Source organism: Polistes fuscatus, unplaced genomic scaffold, assembly GCF_010416935.1.
Source record: "Polistes fuscatus isolate 324 unplaced genomic scaffold, CU_Pfus_HIC Scaffold6, whole genome shotgun sequence".
In the NCBI taxonomy this organism is placed as follows: domain Eukaryota; kingdom Metazoa; phylum Arthropoda; class Insecta; order Hymenoptera; family Vespidae; genus Polistes; species Polistes fuscatus.
The window spans coordinates 7969365-7987488 of NW_025113140.1; the positions used below are offsets into that span (position 1 = coordinate 7969365).

The window sequence follows — 18124 nt, forward strand, 5'->3', positions numbered from 1 at the left end:
GAGACCAACGGCGGGGAAGTTAAAATCTAAACGGGAAAAGGAAAAGTACTGTTTGGCTTTTCGTACGCTGGCCGGAGGGCAAAGTTAACACGACCTTCTTGTTGAATAGAAGCCGGCCAGCATTAACGAGGCGAAGAATAATTAACGTCGTTTCTTGAGAAGTGGTTCGCGTTATAATCGTCTATTGCTGGCGGCGTAACTTTTTACCTTTTGACTAGGTATTTCGTTCCTTCTTTCGTTACCATTTTATGTTGTTTTTCTTTTCTTTTCTTTTCTTTTCCTTTCCTTTCCTTTTACCTTTTTTTCTTGTCCTTTTTCTTAGACAATAGATTGATTACGAGCACGAACCTTACTAACTTTCCCTTTTGAATATTCTTTACTCTAGATATTAGATAAACGTTTAGTTATCTTAATTTATCAATTGATTAACTCGCGATAACTATTTATCGGGTTGAATTATTAAATATTAAGAAACATTTTATTAATATTTAGGCTATCAATGAAGAAAAATATATTTAATCAACATACCCAAATAGTATTCAGCGACGTATATTATCTAGAAAGATTCCTCTTGCTCTTCGTTTTGCAAAGATAGGAAATATCACCGCAAGCAAGAGAGACGGGGAAGAGACAGAAACGAGAGACGAGAGACGAGAGACGAGAGACGAGAGAATGAGTGCCGTCGCGAGCCCCAAGGAAATACTCTTTTCTTGGAAGAGCGAAATTACTTTCTTCCGTGTGTCGTCGTCAAAATTTATGTACGATAAGATCGTAAGAAGGGAACTTTTGAAAATTTTCTACGTAGTCTGAATGGTCTTGTTCCGTGTTAAAAGAAAGTCTTTTTCTCTTTCTCTCTCTTTCTCTCTCTCTTTCTCTATTTTTCTCGTGAAACAAATCTCTCGTAAAGTTTCTGATCCTAGAGAAGATAGTACCACAATTCGTATCACTTTTCTATAGGTATGTATATGTAAAATGTTCAGCGACTAAAAGTTTTCACGAATATTCCCATCGAAAGGTGATACTTGTGAGACAAGATCACTCGTCCAAGTTTGACCTATTGTTTACAATCACTTTACAAACAAGTGAGAATCATTGATATACTCGAAACTGGAATTCATTTTCTATACATACAAAATCTTATATAAGTATGTATACGATACGTGTGTATGTATAAGATATGTGTCATACATATAACATGTGTTATATGTATCCATAATTCGATTAAATAAAAAAAAAAGAAAGAAAATTTAACTCTTTTTAAATAAATAGAAGTAAAAAAGAAAAAAGGAAACATTTTATTCGCAATAGCAGTTACACCAAACTGCACAATAAAGTTACCATTTTTCGATTGTTACGATTTGCATTGAAAGATAAGAGAAGAGAAAAACTTTTCAAAATGTTCCATTTTTCTCTCTCTCTCTCTCTCTCTCTCTTTCTTCCTTTCTTTCTTTATTCTCTATCTGGAAAGAGAACTCTATCTCGAGTGAAACGAGTCGAAAGTCTCGAGTCCCATCTCACGAAATCCCTTAATAAAATTCCTTTCACAAGTCCAACGTCGAATTGAACTCGGTGTCACAACTCAAGCACGACAAACTAAAGTTGACTAAAGCAAATACATTTTTAAAAACGAAAGGGGGAGACAAAATGTCAGACCTATACATAAATACATATGGAATACATATAACAATGATATCTGCAAAATTATATAATCAATTTAAAGTAATAAAAGATTTTATCGTAAAAAAGAAAAAGGAACAAAATAAAAAAAATGTATTTTGTTTTTCAGGTACGATACGCACCGAAGGTTTCATTAAAAATCCGTAATTCTGGAATATCGGATAAGAAACGTATCGTAGAGGGAACAGAGTTGAGGTTCAAATGTCGCGCCGAGGGCAACCCTCCGGATATGGAATACAGGTGAGTGTTTGTGAATCACAACAAGGATGGACTCTATTCAGGTTTTACCTGGTCTCGCGTAGGGAGACTACGTTGTTGCTTTTATTAGCGGGTCACTTCACGAGTCTGACAAAGACCAAAACCAGAGAACGCAAAAGAGAACGGATGATCGATATCCGTCTGCAAAGAGGACAATGTCAAATTCAGGACGACGTCTGCGCGCGCAGATCGTGCGCGCGCTATAGCATGCGTCCGCAGAACGATATCCCGCGGCGGTTTTTACCATCTTACTAAATACGTTTCTATACCTTATGATTTTCTTACTTTAGACATAATAAATGACATATTGTTAAAGACGATGAAAAATTTGGAAGAACAAAAAAGTTTCACACGGAGTGTTAAGAGTTAATAAAAGTATTTAATAATTTCATATAAGTATGTCAAATTGTCAGAATTTCGTTTAATAATATTTCTTTGAATTAATTATATACAAAAAGGAAAATAGTAACAAGTTAATTAATGTTATTATAATGAGGAAATAAGGTAGAGATGAATTTGTTAGATATCCAGAACGTTCAATACGCACGTCGAGCCTCGTTTGACCCATATAATCGTTCAAGTTTTTAGGACACGTTCACGAAGAAGCTCTCCCTTTTTACAATAAGTACGGTCTTTAGCACGACACACCTCTTGCGTCCTGATTTCATTGTCTCTGGCGACGCGTCAGTTCCCCCTCTTTCCGGATCTGGAAATTGTGATCGATCGTAATACCTTCTCCTAGGCGAGACATTTTCTAAATGTTTCATAGCCTATCTTACTTATTATTTTTTTTTCTTTTTTTTTTTTCATGAAGATCACCACGACGACATTTTTTTTTAATCTCGAAAAGAAAGTAATCATATTATGCCCGTTTATATCTGCTTAGTAATAATATTTTTCTTAAATTTTTATTTTGTTAAAAATAAGGAATAAAGAAAGATAAATAAATGTAAGCGTAGGCGTAAATTTTATTAAAAGGGATTACAAAACCGCATAGAAATTTTCTTTTGACAAGAATCTATTGTATCTGCTTCGCTTGGGATAGATCAGTTCTGTCATGTATGAAAGCCGGCATAAGCGATCGGATTACCATTTTAAGGAAGCGAACTGAACGATCGGATTACCGTCTCTTTTAACAAACCCTTCTGACAAGTCCAGGAGAAAAAAAGGATCGTTTTAAAGGGAATGGCTCATTGAACTCGGTTGCGAATATATTTTCCGTTCTAATCTATTCTACATTTTGAATATAGCTTCTTCTTCTTCTTATTTTTCCTTCTCTTCTTTCCTAACTGTTCTTCTATCTATCGGTATCGTCGAACTTCCGAAAAGGATATCTCTTCCTTTCTCCCTTCATGAAATAGCTTCATTCATTCGTAAGGTTAAGGACTAAGACTGTGACCAACGATCCGTTTCACCATAATGTCGAATTTCTTTGGGAAAAGACATCTCTCTCTCTCTTTTGGAAAGTACGGTTGTACGATTTGTTCGTTGAATTTTCTAGTCCAAATGGTGGTTGTCAACGTCATCATTTATTGGTAGGTCTTTTGGCTTTTAAACCGTTCGCGGTACGAGTCCGATAAAATCGATTCTATTGTGGTTCTTGAATGTGTTGGTACACATCATACCATTTAAGAGGGACACGAATCGGTTAAGTCGTTCGAGTACGACTTCAGTTTCTGTTCTTTTATCGTAACCGAGTACGATTTTAAAATGAGAAAGACGGATAGATAGATAGATAGAAGAAGAGAGAGAATGAATGAATGGATAAGATAGAGGATGAGAGAATAAAAGAGAGAATGAAAAAGAAAATACTCGGCTATGTCCAAGCCATTTCATTTATTACCATTTGAAACGATCAGACGATTTTCTCGGTGATCGTGTAAAAAGAACAAACGTTTTCCACTCGAAAATCTCGTTTCTTTTTCGATTCGATCGATATTTTTCTTCCTTTCATATTGTTTTTTTTTCTTTTCTTTTTCTTTTTCTTTTTCTTTCCTCATATTATTTTGTAACGTTTCAAAGTGATAGGAAAAAAGAAATAAACAGATAATGGAAACGGTTGTCTTGTTCGTACGATAGAACAGATTTATTCGAAAAAGAAAGAAATGTTGTGCATTCGATTTGAAGAGAAACGCAAAAATATATATAAGAAATATGAAAAAATGAAAAAATAAAAGAAAATAGGTAAAAGACGAAGATTCTTCTCGTTATCGATCATTCTTTGTTTTCTCTCGTCTCTTTAGGTGGTTTATCAACGAGAAAAAGGTCATCGGAGACTACACGACGGAAATGATCATTCACAACGCGACGCGAGATCTTCACGATGCGATCGTAAAGTGCGAAGTTCATAACGATGTCGGCAAAAGCGAAGAAACTGAGACGCTAGATATAACATGTGAGTATAATACACATAAATCTACACAGAAATTGCTTATACACGAGTATCCACGTGTGTATACGTGTGTATGAACATAACCGGGACACACGGTATACACGCGAAAGCCTTCTTTTCACGTTTACGAGCGGAAACTTTAAATTCGACTCCGGAGACGAAATCATTTTTACCGTCGTGCCCGCTCGACGCACTCTAGAAATTACCTTAAGTAGTAAAAACGGGACCTGTGCAGTGTATATGGTTTGAAACAAAGAAAAGGAAAAAAAAAAAGATGGTCGTAAAGTTCGCACAATTTAAATGGAGAAATTATGAAAATTCACGAGTTAGTTTGTACACTCTTAGTTTAAAAACTGGCGTGAAAATGGTTCGTGGGTCGTATGAGTAATAGAAAAGGTATTAATCTTTCGGGTGGGGTGGTTTTATTTCGTTTGTTTTTTTATACAGATGGACCACAATTTCGACATCCACCCGCCTCCGTAGAAACACACTACAGTGCAACGGAAATCTTACAATGTGACGTTGATGGAAATCCCACACCTGAGATTCTATGGTACCATGAGGATTCGGAACACGTGGTAGCCAGAAGCCCAAATATAAGCGTTTTCGTCAGTCCTGAGACAGCAGGACGTTATTTTTGCAAGGCTCTTGTACCAGGTTTCCCTTTACTAACAGGTTCAGCCAACATTTACATTCGTGGACCACCTAGCATTGTGTCACCAAGGATTCAGTACGTGCCAGACGAGGGAGTGGTCAAGGTAATTTTTATTCTTCCAAATTTCACGATTTTTTTCTTGATCTTTTTATTAAGAGAGATCGTTCAATTTGTCGAGAACGTTTGTTTCCTCAAGTCCACTTAATAACGCTCAAATTGATACGATATTATTTTCTTATTAAATCATCAATTATAAGATAGAGACTTCAAGTGATTTTATTTTTCTACAAAAGAAGAACCTACCAAAGGTTTTTTATAACTTACATATTGAATCGTTGGAACTTTCATATCCCTGACGTATAAAGTAAATCGTTTGTCATCGATAGAATAGAATCCAGGTCAGGATTCTGTGACGGTAGATTTTTCGATGCTGCTAACCTTTTTTCTTCTCGCATAGATAGAAAAAGTAAGACGGATGTCTCGTAAGCCTTTTTATTTTGCGTTACCCTTTTAAACCCGATACCTAACCCATACTTTTATTCTTTTTCCTTTTTTTTCTATCGTTTCTCGTTGACTTCACAGGTAAAATGCACTGCGATATCAGTGCCAAAAGCGGAATCAGTAGTATGGAGCTTCGCCGGTCGTGAGCTCAATTTCTCGTTGAACAATACGCCATTCGACGTTCAGGAAGAACATACGGCGGAGAGAGTCGTCAGCACCGTCACGTTGGACGATCCAGTATCCGCGTATTTCGGGGATTACAACTGTACGGTGACGAACAGCTACGGCACGGATTCTGTCATAATCAAGCTGACAGCACACAGTAAGTTCATTTTATACTCGACCTCTTTCACTCGCTAGTAACGTGACTCGTTCCTATCCTATCTCACCCCAACATCTAAAATTTTATAAATCGTTGTAATAGAACGTTGTTCTCTCTCCAGTCTCTTTTGAAAGTGTATTGGGTAGCAGCGATTATTACCTTTTACAAGGACGGTTATATTAAAAACGCGATATCAACGATTCTCCAGGTTAGAAGAGAACTTTCCAACATTTTAGAGTCTAAAGTTTGAACATTTCCGGGTTTTCGTTCATCTCTCGGGATCATAGAACGATTGATAACCAAAAAAATAGATAACACAGACAGTATGCATACAATACAATACATACGTTTGCGAGTTGACACGCAAGATTTTAACTAGGCGTGACGCTTAGCGTTGATTCCAGTCGATTGGCAAATGATTCTCATCATCGTCGGACTCGTCGTCTGCTTGATCCTGGTTGCCATTATTGTTCTACTCATTCTACAATGTCGTGATCGTATTAAGCAACCACGACCTAGGACAGCGCAAACGCAAGAAACCGATATGCGTGAGTATTATTATTGTTTAACATTTTGTTGTTTTCCTTAACTTTGTACATCCATACGAATATATACATATCCATACTTATACTTGTGAAAATGTAGAAGAAACAGATTCGAATGCTGATCGATATCGTGAAAGCGATAGAAGCAGCAATCTGTCGGATGTCAAAGCAGACATACGAGCGGGTTCCAGCGTTAGCAATGCAGAAAGCGTTACAGCACTCGACAGTGAAGGCGAAGGAAGTACTCGAGGAGTGAATGCATTGGCACTTGCTGGACCTGTTCCTAATCCCCTTGGTTTCCGTTATAGCGCAGACTACACGGAGCCATCTTTTCCACCAAAAAATAACGTAAGTCTTCGAAATATTCATTTGACAAAATTACCTTTAATATTTTCTATTTATTTTCAATACAATCTATGCAATCCCAAATCAGTCTTAATTATGTTCATTCATGGTTGGAACAAGCAGAAACGTTATTGATAGAATCCTTTCGTATGTAAATCGAGCTCAGTCTAATTATTCGAACGCATTGACTTATGCAATATAGGACGGTAGCAACAATAACGGTTATGTGCCATACGTGGATTACACGCGGGACTACATGCCACCGACAACACAAGGAATGGGAGCGTCACGGGAATCCCTGAGCAGGATACCATCCGGTGGAATCCTCGCATCGAAGAAAATTGGACTGAGTTCGGCGAACTTGGGAACATCCACTCCACAAACGACGCCGGTCATCGATCCACGTTTTTCCGCGACCTATGGCAACCCTTATCTCAGGTAAAACTTGAAGACCTTTTCTATGTCAACAAGAACGTTCCTCGATATATTGATTTTAACTATTATTATTTGATTTAATCGATATTGAGAAAGTTCTTCAATTGAGATTTAATGTGAAAAATATATTTACAAGTATATGTTACTTATACATACTTATTAATATATAGTATACATACATATGTATAAAATATATGTGTATACATTTATGTACATATGCTTCAAACTTTTCTCGTCTTCACACGCTAGAGTACTTAAGCCGATAATGGAAGCAAACGTCTCTATAGTTCGAACAGGAAACCGATTAAGACAACGCGTTCGATGAAACTCACGTAAAACTCTTGGCTAATATCAATTATTCAATATGCTCGCTCGTTAATGGATATCATTCGTGGTAAAGTTTATTCAAGTCATCTTACGCTCGTCTTCGTAGCTTCCTCCTACTTAGTCCGACAATATAATCTCATTATTTTGGAATAGAATCGATAACTAATCGCAAGGATTATTACTCATAACAGGATGTCAGCAGCTGAACAGCTGAGGCACGCGCCGCACACTGCAGTGCCCGGAGTCACGCCAGCTCCGCCACCATATACTCAAGCGATGAGGATGAATAGCTTAAACACCTTGAATGGTGCTGGACCACAGGTAAGATTTCTTTAGAATTTTTCTTCTATACTCTCAGCTTGTTAACAACGTATGAACAAAGAAACGATTTTTAGTTCCCTTTTTACAGCCCACTTTATATTCCATCTTCTTTATTCATTTTGACGTTGCGATTTAATAGATATTTCAAATTTGTATAATAATAATAATAATAATAATAATAATAATCGCGAGTCTAAAAATTTCATGATAAAAATATTATAAGAGTTAAAAATAAGTTTATTAAATTGAACAACACGTAAGGGGAGAGAGAGAAAAATGAGTTAACGACAAAAAGTATGATTACCAACGTATACTCCAATTTGGCAAAACTTGTAACACGTGTAACCCAGCACGTATACTCCTTTGAAATTTAATGCAATCAGAGAGAGTCACTTCCAAACAACCGGTGACACGATCGCTAGGTAACTTCTTTTTCTGGACTCGGTAAGAAAAAAGTCGAGACGGATAAACGCGAGCCGCATAAAACAGACGACGGAGATGGTTCTCGTTCTTCGCGCGAATAATTCAATTCGATGGGGAAGCGTCGACATGTACGTGCGCGCGCTTGCGACCCTTTACCACCCATTTCCATTTCCCTTTTTCTTCATTTTTTGTCTAAAGTTCAAAGAAATACAAGAAAATAAAATATATTATACCAGAAGAAGAAAACACAGGGTACTATATATATTTTATAATTTATAAGGTAATTTTACAAAGAGCAAATCTATCCAATTGGATTTATATATAACTTACGTATTATTTATCATAATAATATTTATCATTTTGTTTCTTTCTTTCCAAATTTACCGTTCGTAAGAATTTGAAATAAAAATCTATAAAAATACTGTGTGTAAACGGTAAGAAATTAGCATGAAAAAAATATATGTATTTTAGCTATAACATCAAATTGATTTTATATTTACAGGCGCCATTGTCAGCGCATTATATAACCGGAGGACCAAACGGTGGAGTGGCGACCGTAAAGCGTACTTCGGCAGTGGGAACGTTAGCGACGCACGTATGAGGCCAGGGGGTCTATCCGAACTAGAACCATCGACGACGCACGAGAAGTGCCATCTTCGAGACTTCTCGTCGTATTCAAGAGGAAGAAGAAGAAGAAGAAGAATACTTGTATCGGATAGAACAAGAAGATCAAGAAGAGCAATGTTGTTTTCGTCAAATTTCTTCATTGGAACGTCGTAGGCGTGAGTTAGGTGTAAGGAAGATAGGATCATCCTTGAAAAATGAGATAAGACGGGAACGTATGAGGATGTTGGAGAACGGTGAGATGTTGGGATACATCGATTTCGTTTTAAAGCAGTTAAGAAAAGCCAGCAGGGATCATCGATTACTCGTCGAGCAACGTCATCTTGGCGACTCTTCGACGTTCCAACGTCATCGTTTCTTCGAGGCATCGACTTCCTCGTCAGTTTATACGAGAGATTGGAAAAAGAATGGTAGAACGAGAAGGGAGGAAATGCAGGAAGAACTCTTGGAGTATCATCCACGAACGGCAACTAGGTTGTTGACGAAAAGAAAGACGTACGTCGATCAAGAAGAAGAGAAAAGTGGGACCTTGGGATACGGTAAAAGTAAAGGAGCTTTCGAGAGGATCGTCGCGTCGAGCAACTGTCGAGATCCGAATTACGTTCTCGATCAAGAAGGATTCGAGGGGAAACTGTTCGATCGGCAACTCTTCGACTGGACGGATGGATCCTCGACCGGTGGTACCTCGACCGGCGGTACTTCTACCGTCGTTTGATCGTCCTAGGATCAACCAAGATTTCAACTTGTAATCCCATCGGACTTCGTTACTACTCGTCGTTTCTCCAATAAATCCTTCACGAAAAAGAAAGAGAACGAAATGTACGAACGGATATAAACAGATAGACGCGTATATTCGTGACTTAATGCGATACCCCATAGATTTCACTTATGTATATATATATAACATATACACCGTTGAAAATCTACTTCTCGACCTGCCTTAAAAGGGGTCAAATTCTCGATTCGAATTTAACGAAAGAATTTCGATGGACGTTCCATTCTCTCTCGACTATTTTTAACAAAACAACGTTTCTTTAACGTTGAACGTACTAATACGTTCTACTCGAACGGTGTATTCTCGTTCTTCTTTTCGAATACGACGACGAAGAAATAAAGAAAAGTAGAATAAGAAGAAAAAGAAGAAGAAGAAGAAGAAGAAAAAAGAAGATATTGCTCGAAGTAGCGCATGTGGGTATATAAGCAAACGGACGTTGATGGTTAGGTTCGGATTTATATCGGAGAAAAGACTGCATTCTTCGATGCGGAAAACAGACCACTCGGTATCGACAATCCACTACTGACATATTTTAGACCTCTTTAAGCATTTAAACGATTCGTTCGAAGTGACGAAATTCTTTACGAATTAGCGTGGATAACAACGTTGAGATAACCATCGAGGAACGACAATCTCGTAATTTCGTATGCTCTTTCTCTCTCGTTAGAATTAGGCTAATTAGCGGATAAAGAGCATTTTGTAATACCACGATTCGTGAAGAAAGAATATTTATCAAAAAAAAAAAAAAAAAAAGAGAGAGAGAGAGAGAGAAAGAACAGAGATAGTAAAAAGAGAATGAAAAATAAAAAAAGGAACAGAGAGAGAGAAAAATATGACTCCGTATACTTCGTCGTTCGGTGCGTTTAAGCTCTGCTAGAGAAATATACATATACACAATATATATATATATATATATATTTTTTGTTTGTTTAATATTTTTTATTCCGTTTCGTTATTTTCTAAATCGAACGTTTTCCTTCGAAGCCGATTAAATTTTCATTTAATGTTCGCGCCCGAATCAAAAAAAAAAAAAGAAAAAAAACGGGACGCCGCGCTTTTCCTCCTCCCATTTCGATTTAAATAGTCGACGGACTAATGGAATTTTGAATCCCCTAAAACGAAGGAAAGGATTAATATCAGTCGGACTATATTGTTTATTTTTTGTTTGTTCTTTTTACGATTTGTTTTGTTTTTTCCTCTCCCACCCACCCCTTCCGCTCCTCGCACTAACTTTTTTTTTGTTTCGTTATTTTTCTTTCCTTTTTGATGTTTTTTTGTAGAGAAGGAGAGAGAGAAAGAGGGGGGGAGAGAGAGAGACAGCAGATGGCAAAGGTATCAACGAAAAGTGCAATACGTAGGATCGGTTTTCGCATGAAATTTGGTATTGCAATAATGGCCGAATCATCGACCAAAACACTCTTCCACCCTCCCCCGCCTTTTTTCCTTCGTTCCCTCACTCACTCTCTCTCTCTCTCTCTTTCTCTCTCCCTTCCTTTCCCTCGTATCCACGAAAAGCGGAGTGAAGGTCGAAAATATCGGCCTCTCTTTCTGTGCCCCCTCGAAGTATTCAAAATACGGGTCGCGTCTGTATAATTAGATAGCACAAACTGGTTAGACGTATTATTACGATATTATACATAGATATATAAATACATATGCATACTTTGTCGATACAAAACCTAGGGCCTATTTAGGTTTCTTCTATGGCGCTAAAGAAAAAAAAAAAAGAAAAAAAAGCAACAAAGAAAAGCAAAAACAAATAAGCGGGGGCGAAACTAACTCTGTTTAAAAATAAGCACGTTCGTAATCGGCGAATGGCTTTTTGTAAATATATTCCTGGAGATTAAGGACGATAACAATAACGATAGTAATACAATAAATGAATGATATAAAATAATATTAATATTATTAATAATGATAATAATAAAATAATTATAATAATAACGATAAAACTAATAATAATAATAATAGTAATAATATATATTAATAATAATAATAATAATAATAATAATAATAAATAATGATAATAGGGATATAAAATTACAAATGACGATAGAGAATTGACGCTTTTCGATTTAAAAAATAACAATTCAGAATATAAAAAATCAACAATTTCAATTAGAATATTCCGAGCTCGTTCCTTGGGTTTCTCGACGTTTGGATATCTTCTATTATATTCTACGTTGAAGCGATTGCGAATTCGTAACTCGTCGGCGAGGATAAGATATTTAAAATAAAATAAAAACGATCAAATGTGTGAAATTTCGAATGGATATAAAAATATGAAGAAAAATATTTACGCGACAGGTGAATGGGGGGAGGGGTGGGAGGGAGGCGGGGGTTATCATCGTTCCTCGTCGATGATCTACGTAATAAAGGCTGATCCTTAAAGCGTAACAAACGCTACATCCGTTGACAAAGCTGTTGAAATAAATAAAGCGATAACGAAACAGGGTAGTCTATCAATTATTTAAAAAAAACGTTGATTCGAGAAAAAGCTGCGCTTTAGGGATCAGACCTTTGTTCTTTAGCTTCGAACATCGACGGAATTATCGTTGAAAAGCACGAATACTCAACGTGTGATCGTTTACACTGTGTCGTGTATTTTGTCTCTTATTATATTTTATTGCTTTTTTTCTTTTTACTCTTTTTCGAGATATATCGAACGATGTACGATGTACGATTGTAAGCATCGTATACGTTCGTGTTATCTCGTCGACAAATATGTTTATATATAAATATATAAATATACACGCGTACACATATACTACACATCGTACACGACAAAAAGAAACCCTACATATGTATATAAATATACATATTTACGTATTATTCTAACAAAAATAAGCATGTAAAATAAATTTGTGTAAATAAAACTTGACGTCACTCGGCGTATCTCGATAAGGTTTTTAGTTAGTTTTATAACTGTGAAATCACTATGTGCATATCTCGTTCTTACATATACATACGTATGTAAATACATACATACATACGTATATACTCTATTTACGTAAATCTCTGACGTTTCATGCAATCGCGTCAATTTCCAGCTAGCGAGAAACAAAAATTTAGATTCATCCATTACTTATATTCATCTTCGATGCCAGGTGCATTCAAATTTTCAACTATCTATGTATGTATATATAAATATACGTATAAACAAGGGACAGATAGATATTCAATGAAGACGAATTGATTCTTAAGTGAGCGAGAGATTCGTCTGGCGATTGGTAAACGTCGAGCGTATATTGTAAATCTAACGAAATCATTGTGTACATTTTTCATACCCCGATGTTACTGTTAACTACTTAAGATTTCGAATAAATCTTTATCATAATAAGCGCGCAACAAAATACAAAGTCGCGTGCGCGATCGCGCTTACGGTCGCTCGTTATCTCTTTTTCTATATTTGATTTTTCTGTATTTACTATAATATCTTACCTCCCTCTCTCTCTCTCTCTCACACACACACTAATTTTCTCTCTTTTTCTCTTTTTTCAAACGAGAGAAACGGAGAGATTCGACGAGCGTACGCGTGCGCGCGCACGCGCGCGTCCGTGCTTCTGTTAAACATAATTATATACATGGAGTGTTTTTATGATTACAATGCTGTCGATAAAAGAGACGGATTTGTTCATTGTTCTTCTTTTTTTCTTTTCTTTAATAGATAAATAAATAAATAAATAAATATATAAATAATAATAATAACATAACGAAATTTCAATTCCCGATCTAATTATCGAACCTGTAATTAATAATGCACTCCGTATGTAAGATGCTTAAATGAATTTTCTAGATATATATATATATATAAAATTCGAACAGCATACAGACACACACATACTACGAAAGAGAGACTTATTCATCATGAATGTATTAAAACGAGTAGAAGAAGATATACAAGAGAATGTATAGAAGATACGCGTGTTCTTCTGTGTGTCTGATTATGAGTAGTTTTATTTTATTTTCTCTTATTCGTGTGAGGAAATTTGCGAATGCATCTACTGTGAATAAGTGTGGGAATATAGATGCATGTACGTGTGTGTGCATAGGAGAAAAAATTTACGTATACATATATACATATAAATATAAATATAAATATAAAAATAAATATAAGTATATATATAAATATAAATATAAATATAAATATAAATATAAAATATAAAATATAAATATATACATAGAGTCACATGCCATTTCTATCGTAATTAAAAGAACAAGAGAGACGAGATGAAAATAAAAAAAAATAAAAAGGGTGGAAAAGCGTAGGTTAACAAAGTATACTGCGATAAGTAATTAACAATCAATGTAAAGTGGGTGGTACGTGGCGATGTTAAAATTAGAAAAGTTTATGTCGTTTGAATCATAGAAGTTTACGCCTTCTTGCCACGTTTACCACTCCGATACGTATTAATTGGTTATCTGTCAATTATTAATTAAATTATATATCAATTTCTTCGCCTTTAGTCAAAGAAGAAGAAGAAGAAGAGAAAGAGAGAAAGATAGAGAAAGAGAGAGAGAGAAAGAGAAGAAGGAAAGAGGGAGGATAAAAAGAAAGAAAGGCTTTCGCAAAGTTTCCTTCTGAACGTCAAGTCAAATGATCTCGTTTGTTTATTAGTAACAAATTTTTACATTTTTTCTTCTATTTCTCCAAAGAGAAAAACAGAGAAAGATAGAAAGAGAGAGAGAGAGAGTAATATTGTACTTGTCACAAAGTGATCAGATCGTTATTACTACTTATTAGTCATTAATTATTATTATTATTATAAAAAAAAAGATCAATTATCTCTAGTAATATTAATTTTTTAGATGAAATTGTTAAAATTTCTATTGGTAGAAAAGAAAAAAGGGAAAGATAATGTATAAAAAAGAAAACTTTGCGCAGGCCGATTTATGTTGTTGCAAAGGCAAAACTCCTAGAAAATCTAACGACTAATTAAAGTTCGCAAAGAAAGAAAAAGAAGAAGATAGAAATGGATGATTGATAATTAAAACAAGAAAAAAAGAAAAAAAAGAAAACAAAAAACGGAGCCTATTTGCGCGAATGGAGAAGTTTTTCAAATTTGTTGATACTTTTCATACTTTACGACTAGGAATTATTATGGCCTATTAACTACTGTTTCGCAAAGTTTATCCAACGACTCGGTCATCTTCCTTATGATTTTTTCTTCGTAATTTCAAAATAAATCTCTTACGACGAGATAAACGTTAACGTTCGTTTTGTACATAAATATAATTATATAAATATACATTTATACATATATATATATAGGAAAAATAAAATGAATGAAATGTTTTAGTTATCTTTTTTCTTTTTATAAATAAATGTTTACGTATAACTACTTTTTTTCTTCGTAAAAATCATTTAACGAAAATGACCGTGTCGCCTTTACTCGTGAAACGAAAAGTGACTTCTTAGAGAAAACTCAAGCACTCTTTTGCGTACTATCGTGAAACGTATTGCGTGTAACGTCGCATTGATACTCGAATATATAATCTATTTCGAATTCGACTGAATCGACATAGAAGATAATATATACCCCCATATTTTTCTCGATGTTAAGCTTTTTCGCAGAGTGCATAAGAAAAATATGTACATGATTTTACAAGATTGGGAATGATCGAAAGAACGTACGAACGAATGTACGAACGAACGAACGAACGAACGAACGAATGAACGAACGTGTATGTACGAAAGAAAGAAAAAAAAAACGAAAGATTGATCGTCGAGGCGATCGTAACGAATTGACAAAAACTTAAAAAAGAAAGTAAAAAATGAAATATTAAGAGAGAAAAAGAGAGGGACGAGCGAGGATTCTTGATCGATCGATAGATAGATAGATACCCAAATAGATAAATTGCTAATCTTATGCAAATGTCCTATCATTTATCTTCTTGTTATCAAAGCAAAATGAACAAATCTTTTTCGATTCTATCTTTCCATATATATATATGAAACTCATTCAAATTGATCGATAATTATTTAAGCAAAAAAAATGTGGGATGACCATCGTTCATTCCGAGAAAAAAATAATAATAATAATTTATTTTCTACTTCAAACGTTTATCTATTCATCTTATTGTTTTCGTTTTATTTCGAAGTTTTTGTCTTGCGTTGTTTTTCTCTCTCCGTTCTATGTTTTTTTGTCTTCTCTATTATATTTAATTTCGCGTAAAGGATGTCTACGATTCGTCGCACGATCTTTGCCTTATCCAATCGCAAAAAGTTAGTCAAAATAAAATGAAGCAGCGTACATGAGAATCGTTCGACACAGCACGCATCATTAAAAAAAAAACATTTCTTAAAACATAAAAGACTGTTTCTCCTGTGTACGATAGCAACCGTATCACGAAATCATTGTCATACTCGTTGGATACATTTGGTATCGTGCGATGTACGAGAAAAAATAAAAAAAAAAATGAAAAAGAATGACACTACGAAACGATAGAAACTATCTGCACAATAGTAAATAAGTCGTAACTTACACTGTAAAACAATGGTTCTTCGTACCGCAAATTCCACTTACAATTATTATTAATTAGTAAAATCTATCGACCATCGTGACTCGTCACGAAAAAAAAAGGATACGCATTCGAATGGCTTTTGTTTCGAGAGAAATAAATATCAAACAGCCCCTCGTGGACAGAAGTCGTGAGATTAAAGAAAAGATTTAAAAAAAAAAGAAACAATAAAAATTATAGATTAAAAATTTGCACGAATAATTAATGAGGATTGGGTCCTCTCACTTTTATCCAAGGATTTATTCCTCCTTCGTCAGATTAATCGACAAATTTTCTTGTAAATAGAGTTTATCAACCGAAATGTGGCAAACATTGTAAATGTTATCCTACAAGAAATTCTTTCGAATAGATCAAAAGGTGGATTTAATTAGCCGAATAACGAATTGGATCGTTCGTCAAACTTTTCGCGATAGTTTCTCCCATTGATAATAATGTTTATCAATCGACATCGTCGATAAATCAGAAATTTTATTCGTCAAAAATAGAAAAGGAAAAAATATAATTTACATTTCGTTGTTAAACGAAAAAATAGAACAAAGAAAGAGAGGGATCGGAGAACGGGGGTTGGAAAAAAATTGTGACGAACCCACATAAATGGAATTTCTCTTCGTTATGCGCTGTAAATATGCTACCTGACGAATCATACGAACTTTTTTTTCGAAATATCACATTTCAATAAGAACTATAAATATTTGTTACGAACGATTGTTACGATTTTATACTTATCGAGAGTATGATATGTGAAAAAAAAAAAATAAGATTCTTTGTATTATCGTTTTCTCTATGATTGTTCTCATCGCACTGACTGATAAACCGAGATTCAAACAATCGAAAAATATAACGAGCCAATCTCGTTTGATTTCGTTCTCGATTTAAGTTAAATAATTCAATTCCGAATTCCTCAGATGTACCTGTAGAATAAAAGTCCGGCATATACGACGCTAGCAAGGATCACATGCATCGTTCGCACAAGATCTTCCGTTTGATAAAAAAATAAAGAAAAAGAGAGGGAGAAAAAAAATAAAATTAATAAACGACAAGGAGGAAAAAACAAATGAGAATGCGTGTGAGAGAGAGAGAGAGAGAGAGAGTATGCAAGAATATGAATGTAATTGATAAAAAGAGAGAAAGAGAAAACAACATGTTTAAGAATGAAAAAGAGACAAGGAGAGAATGATAGCTTGACAATTTATACAACACAAATTCATCGATCTACTTCTATATGACAGTGTGCCAACTCTTTATCCGAGTATCGCTAACGTCCATCACGAGTTTATCGTTTCGTTTATTCGTCTTCTTCGGTCTAATGTACGTCGAGATAGTAGTATTCATTATTGCACATTGTACACAAGAACAAACAAAAAATTATATACTATGAGAGAATGCAAGTACAAAGACTATTTACCGTATATATATATGTATACATATATTGATTTTCACTTTCACGTTTTACAGACAAACAACCTTTATATTCGTACTTTATCATATTACATTTCTTTCACTACCTTATACGTTCTTTTCGTTACACGTCTATCTCATTTTGGATATTAATTGAATATTTTTCTATCTGTTTTATTTTATCGACTCTACGCAGGGAACAAATGGCATGATTTTTTTAAATCGTTTTACACAACATCCGAGAGCTTTGCATTTTATTTAGAAAAGAGGAAGAGGAGGAGGAGGAGGAGATAAGTCAAATGATTAGATTATTAAATAATAAAATGATGGCAATAATAAGAGCGACGTGTATTTCTTTTTTTCTTTTTGTTAGCGCTTGTATAAAAAAAGAAAAGAAAAGAAAAGAAAAGAGAGACCAAAGAGAATTTTTATTTTACGTTGTGTACATTTCTTGAGTTTTGCGCCGCGTCGTGTACGTCATAACGCAAAAAGATTTGTGTGGATCGAGTGCTTTAATATTTCTTTTTTATTATTATTATTATTATTATTATTATTATTATTATTATTATTATTATTATTATGTATATTTTTAAATCTTATATAT

The 18124-nt window shown here is 34.7% G+C and overlaps 1 protein-coding gene across 3 annotated transcripts in view; it reads left to right on the plus strand.

Moving 5' to 3' along the window:
• LOC122523484 (irregular chiasm C-roughest protein-like) overlaps positions 1 to 8892 on the plus strand; it is a 122220-nt gene extending 113328 nt beyond the window's left edge. For 2 of the 3 annotated variants that reach the window (XM_043645247.1, XM_043645249.1), the window contains exons 5-13: positions 1787 to 1917; positions 4179 to 4330; positions 4775 to 5085; positions 5565 to 5805; positions 6198 to 6353; positions 6451 to 6698; positions 6898 to 7133; positions 7649 to 7778; positions 8704 to 8892. In XM_043645247.1, the coding sequence (XP_043501182.1) occupies positions 1787 to 1917; positions 4179 to 4330; positions 4775 to 5085; positions 5565 to 5805; positions 6198 to 6353; positions 6451 to 6698; positions 6898 to 7133; positions 7649 to 7778; positions 8704 to 8802 (1704 nt within the window). In that variant the 3' untranslated portion in view covers positions 8803 to 8892. The remainder of the gene's footprint in view (positions 1 to 1786; positions 1918 to 4178; positions 4331 to 4774; positions 5086 to 5564; positions 5806 to 6197; positions 6354 to 6450; positions 6699 to 6897; positions 7134 to 7648; positions 7779 to 8703) is intronic. The other variant, XM_043645248.1, reaches the window with a different exon arrangement.
• The last annotated feature ends 9232 nt before the right edge of the window (positions 8893 to 18124 follow it).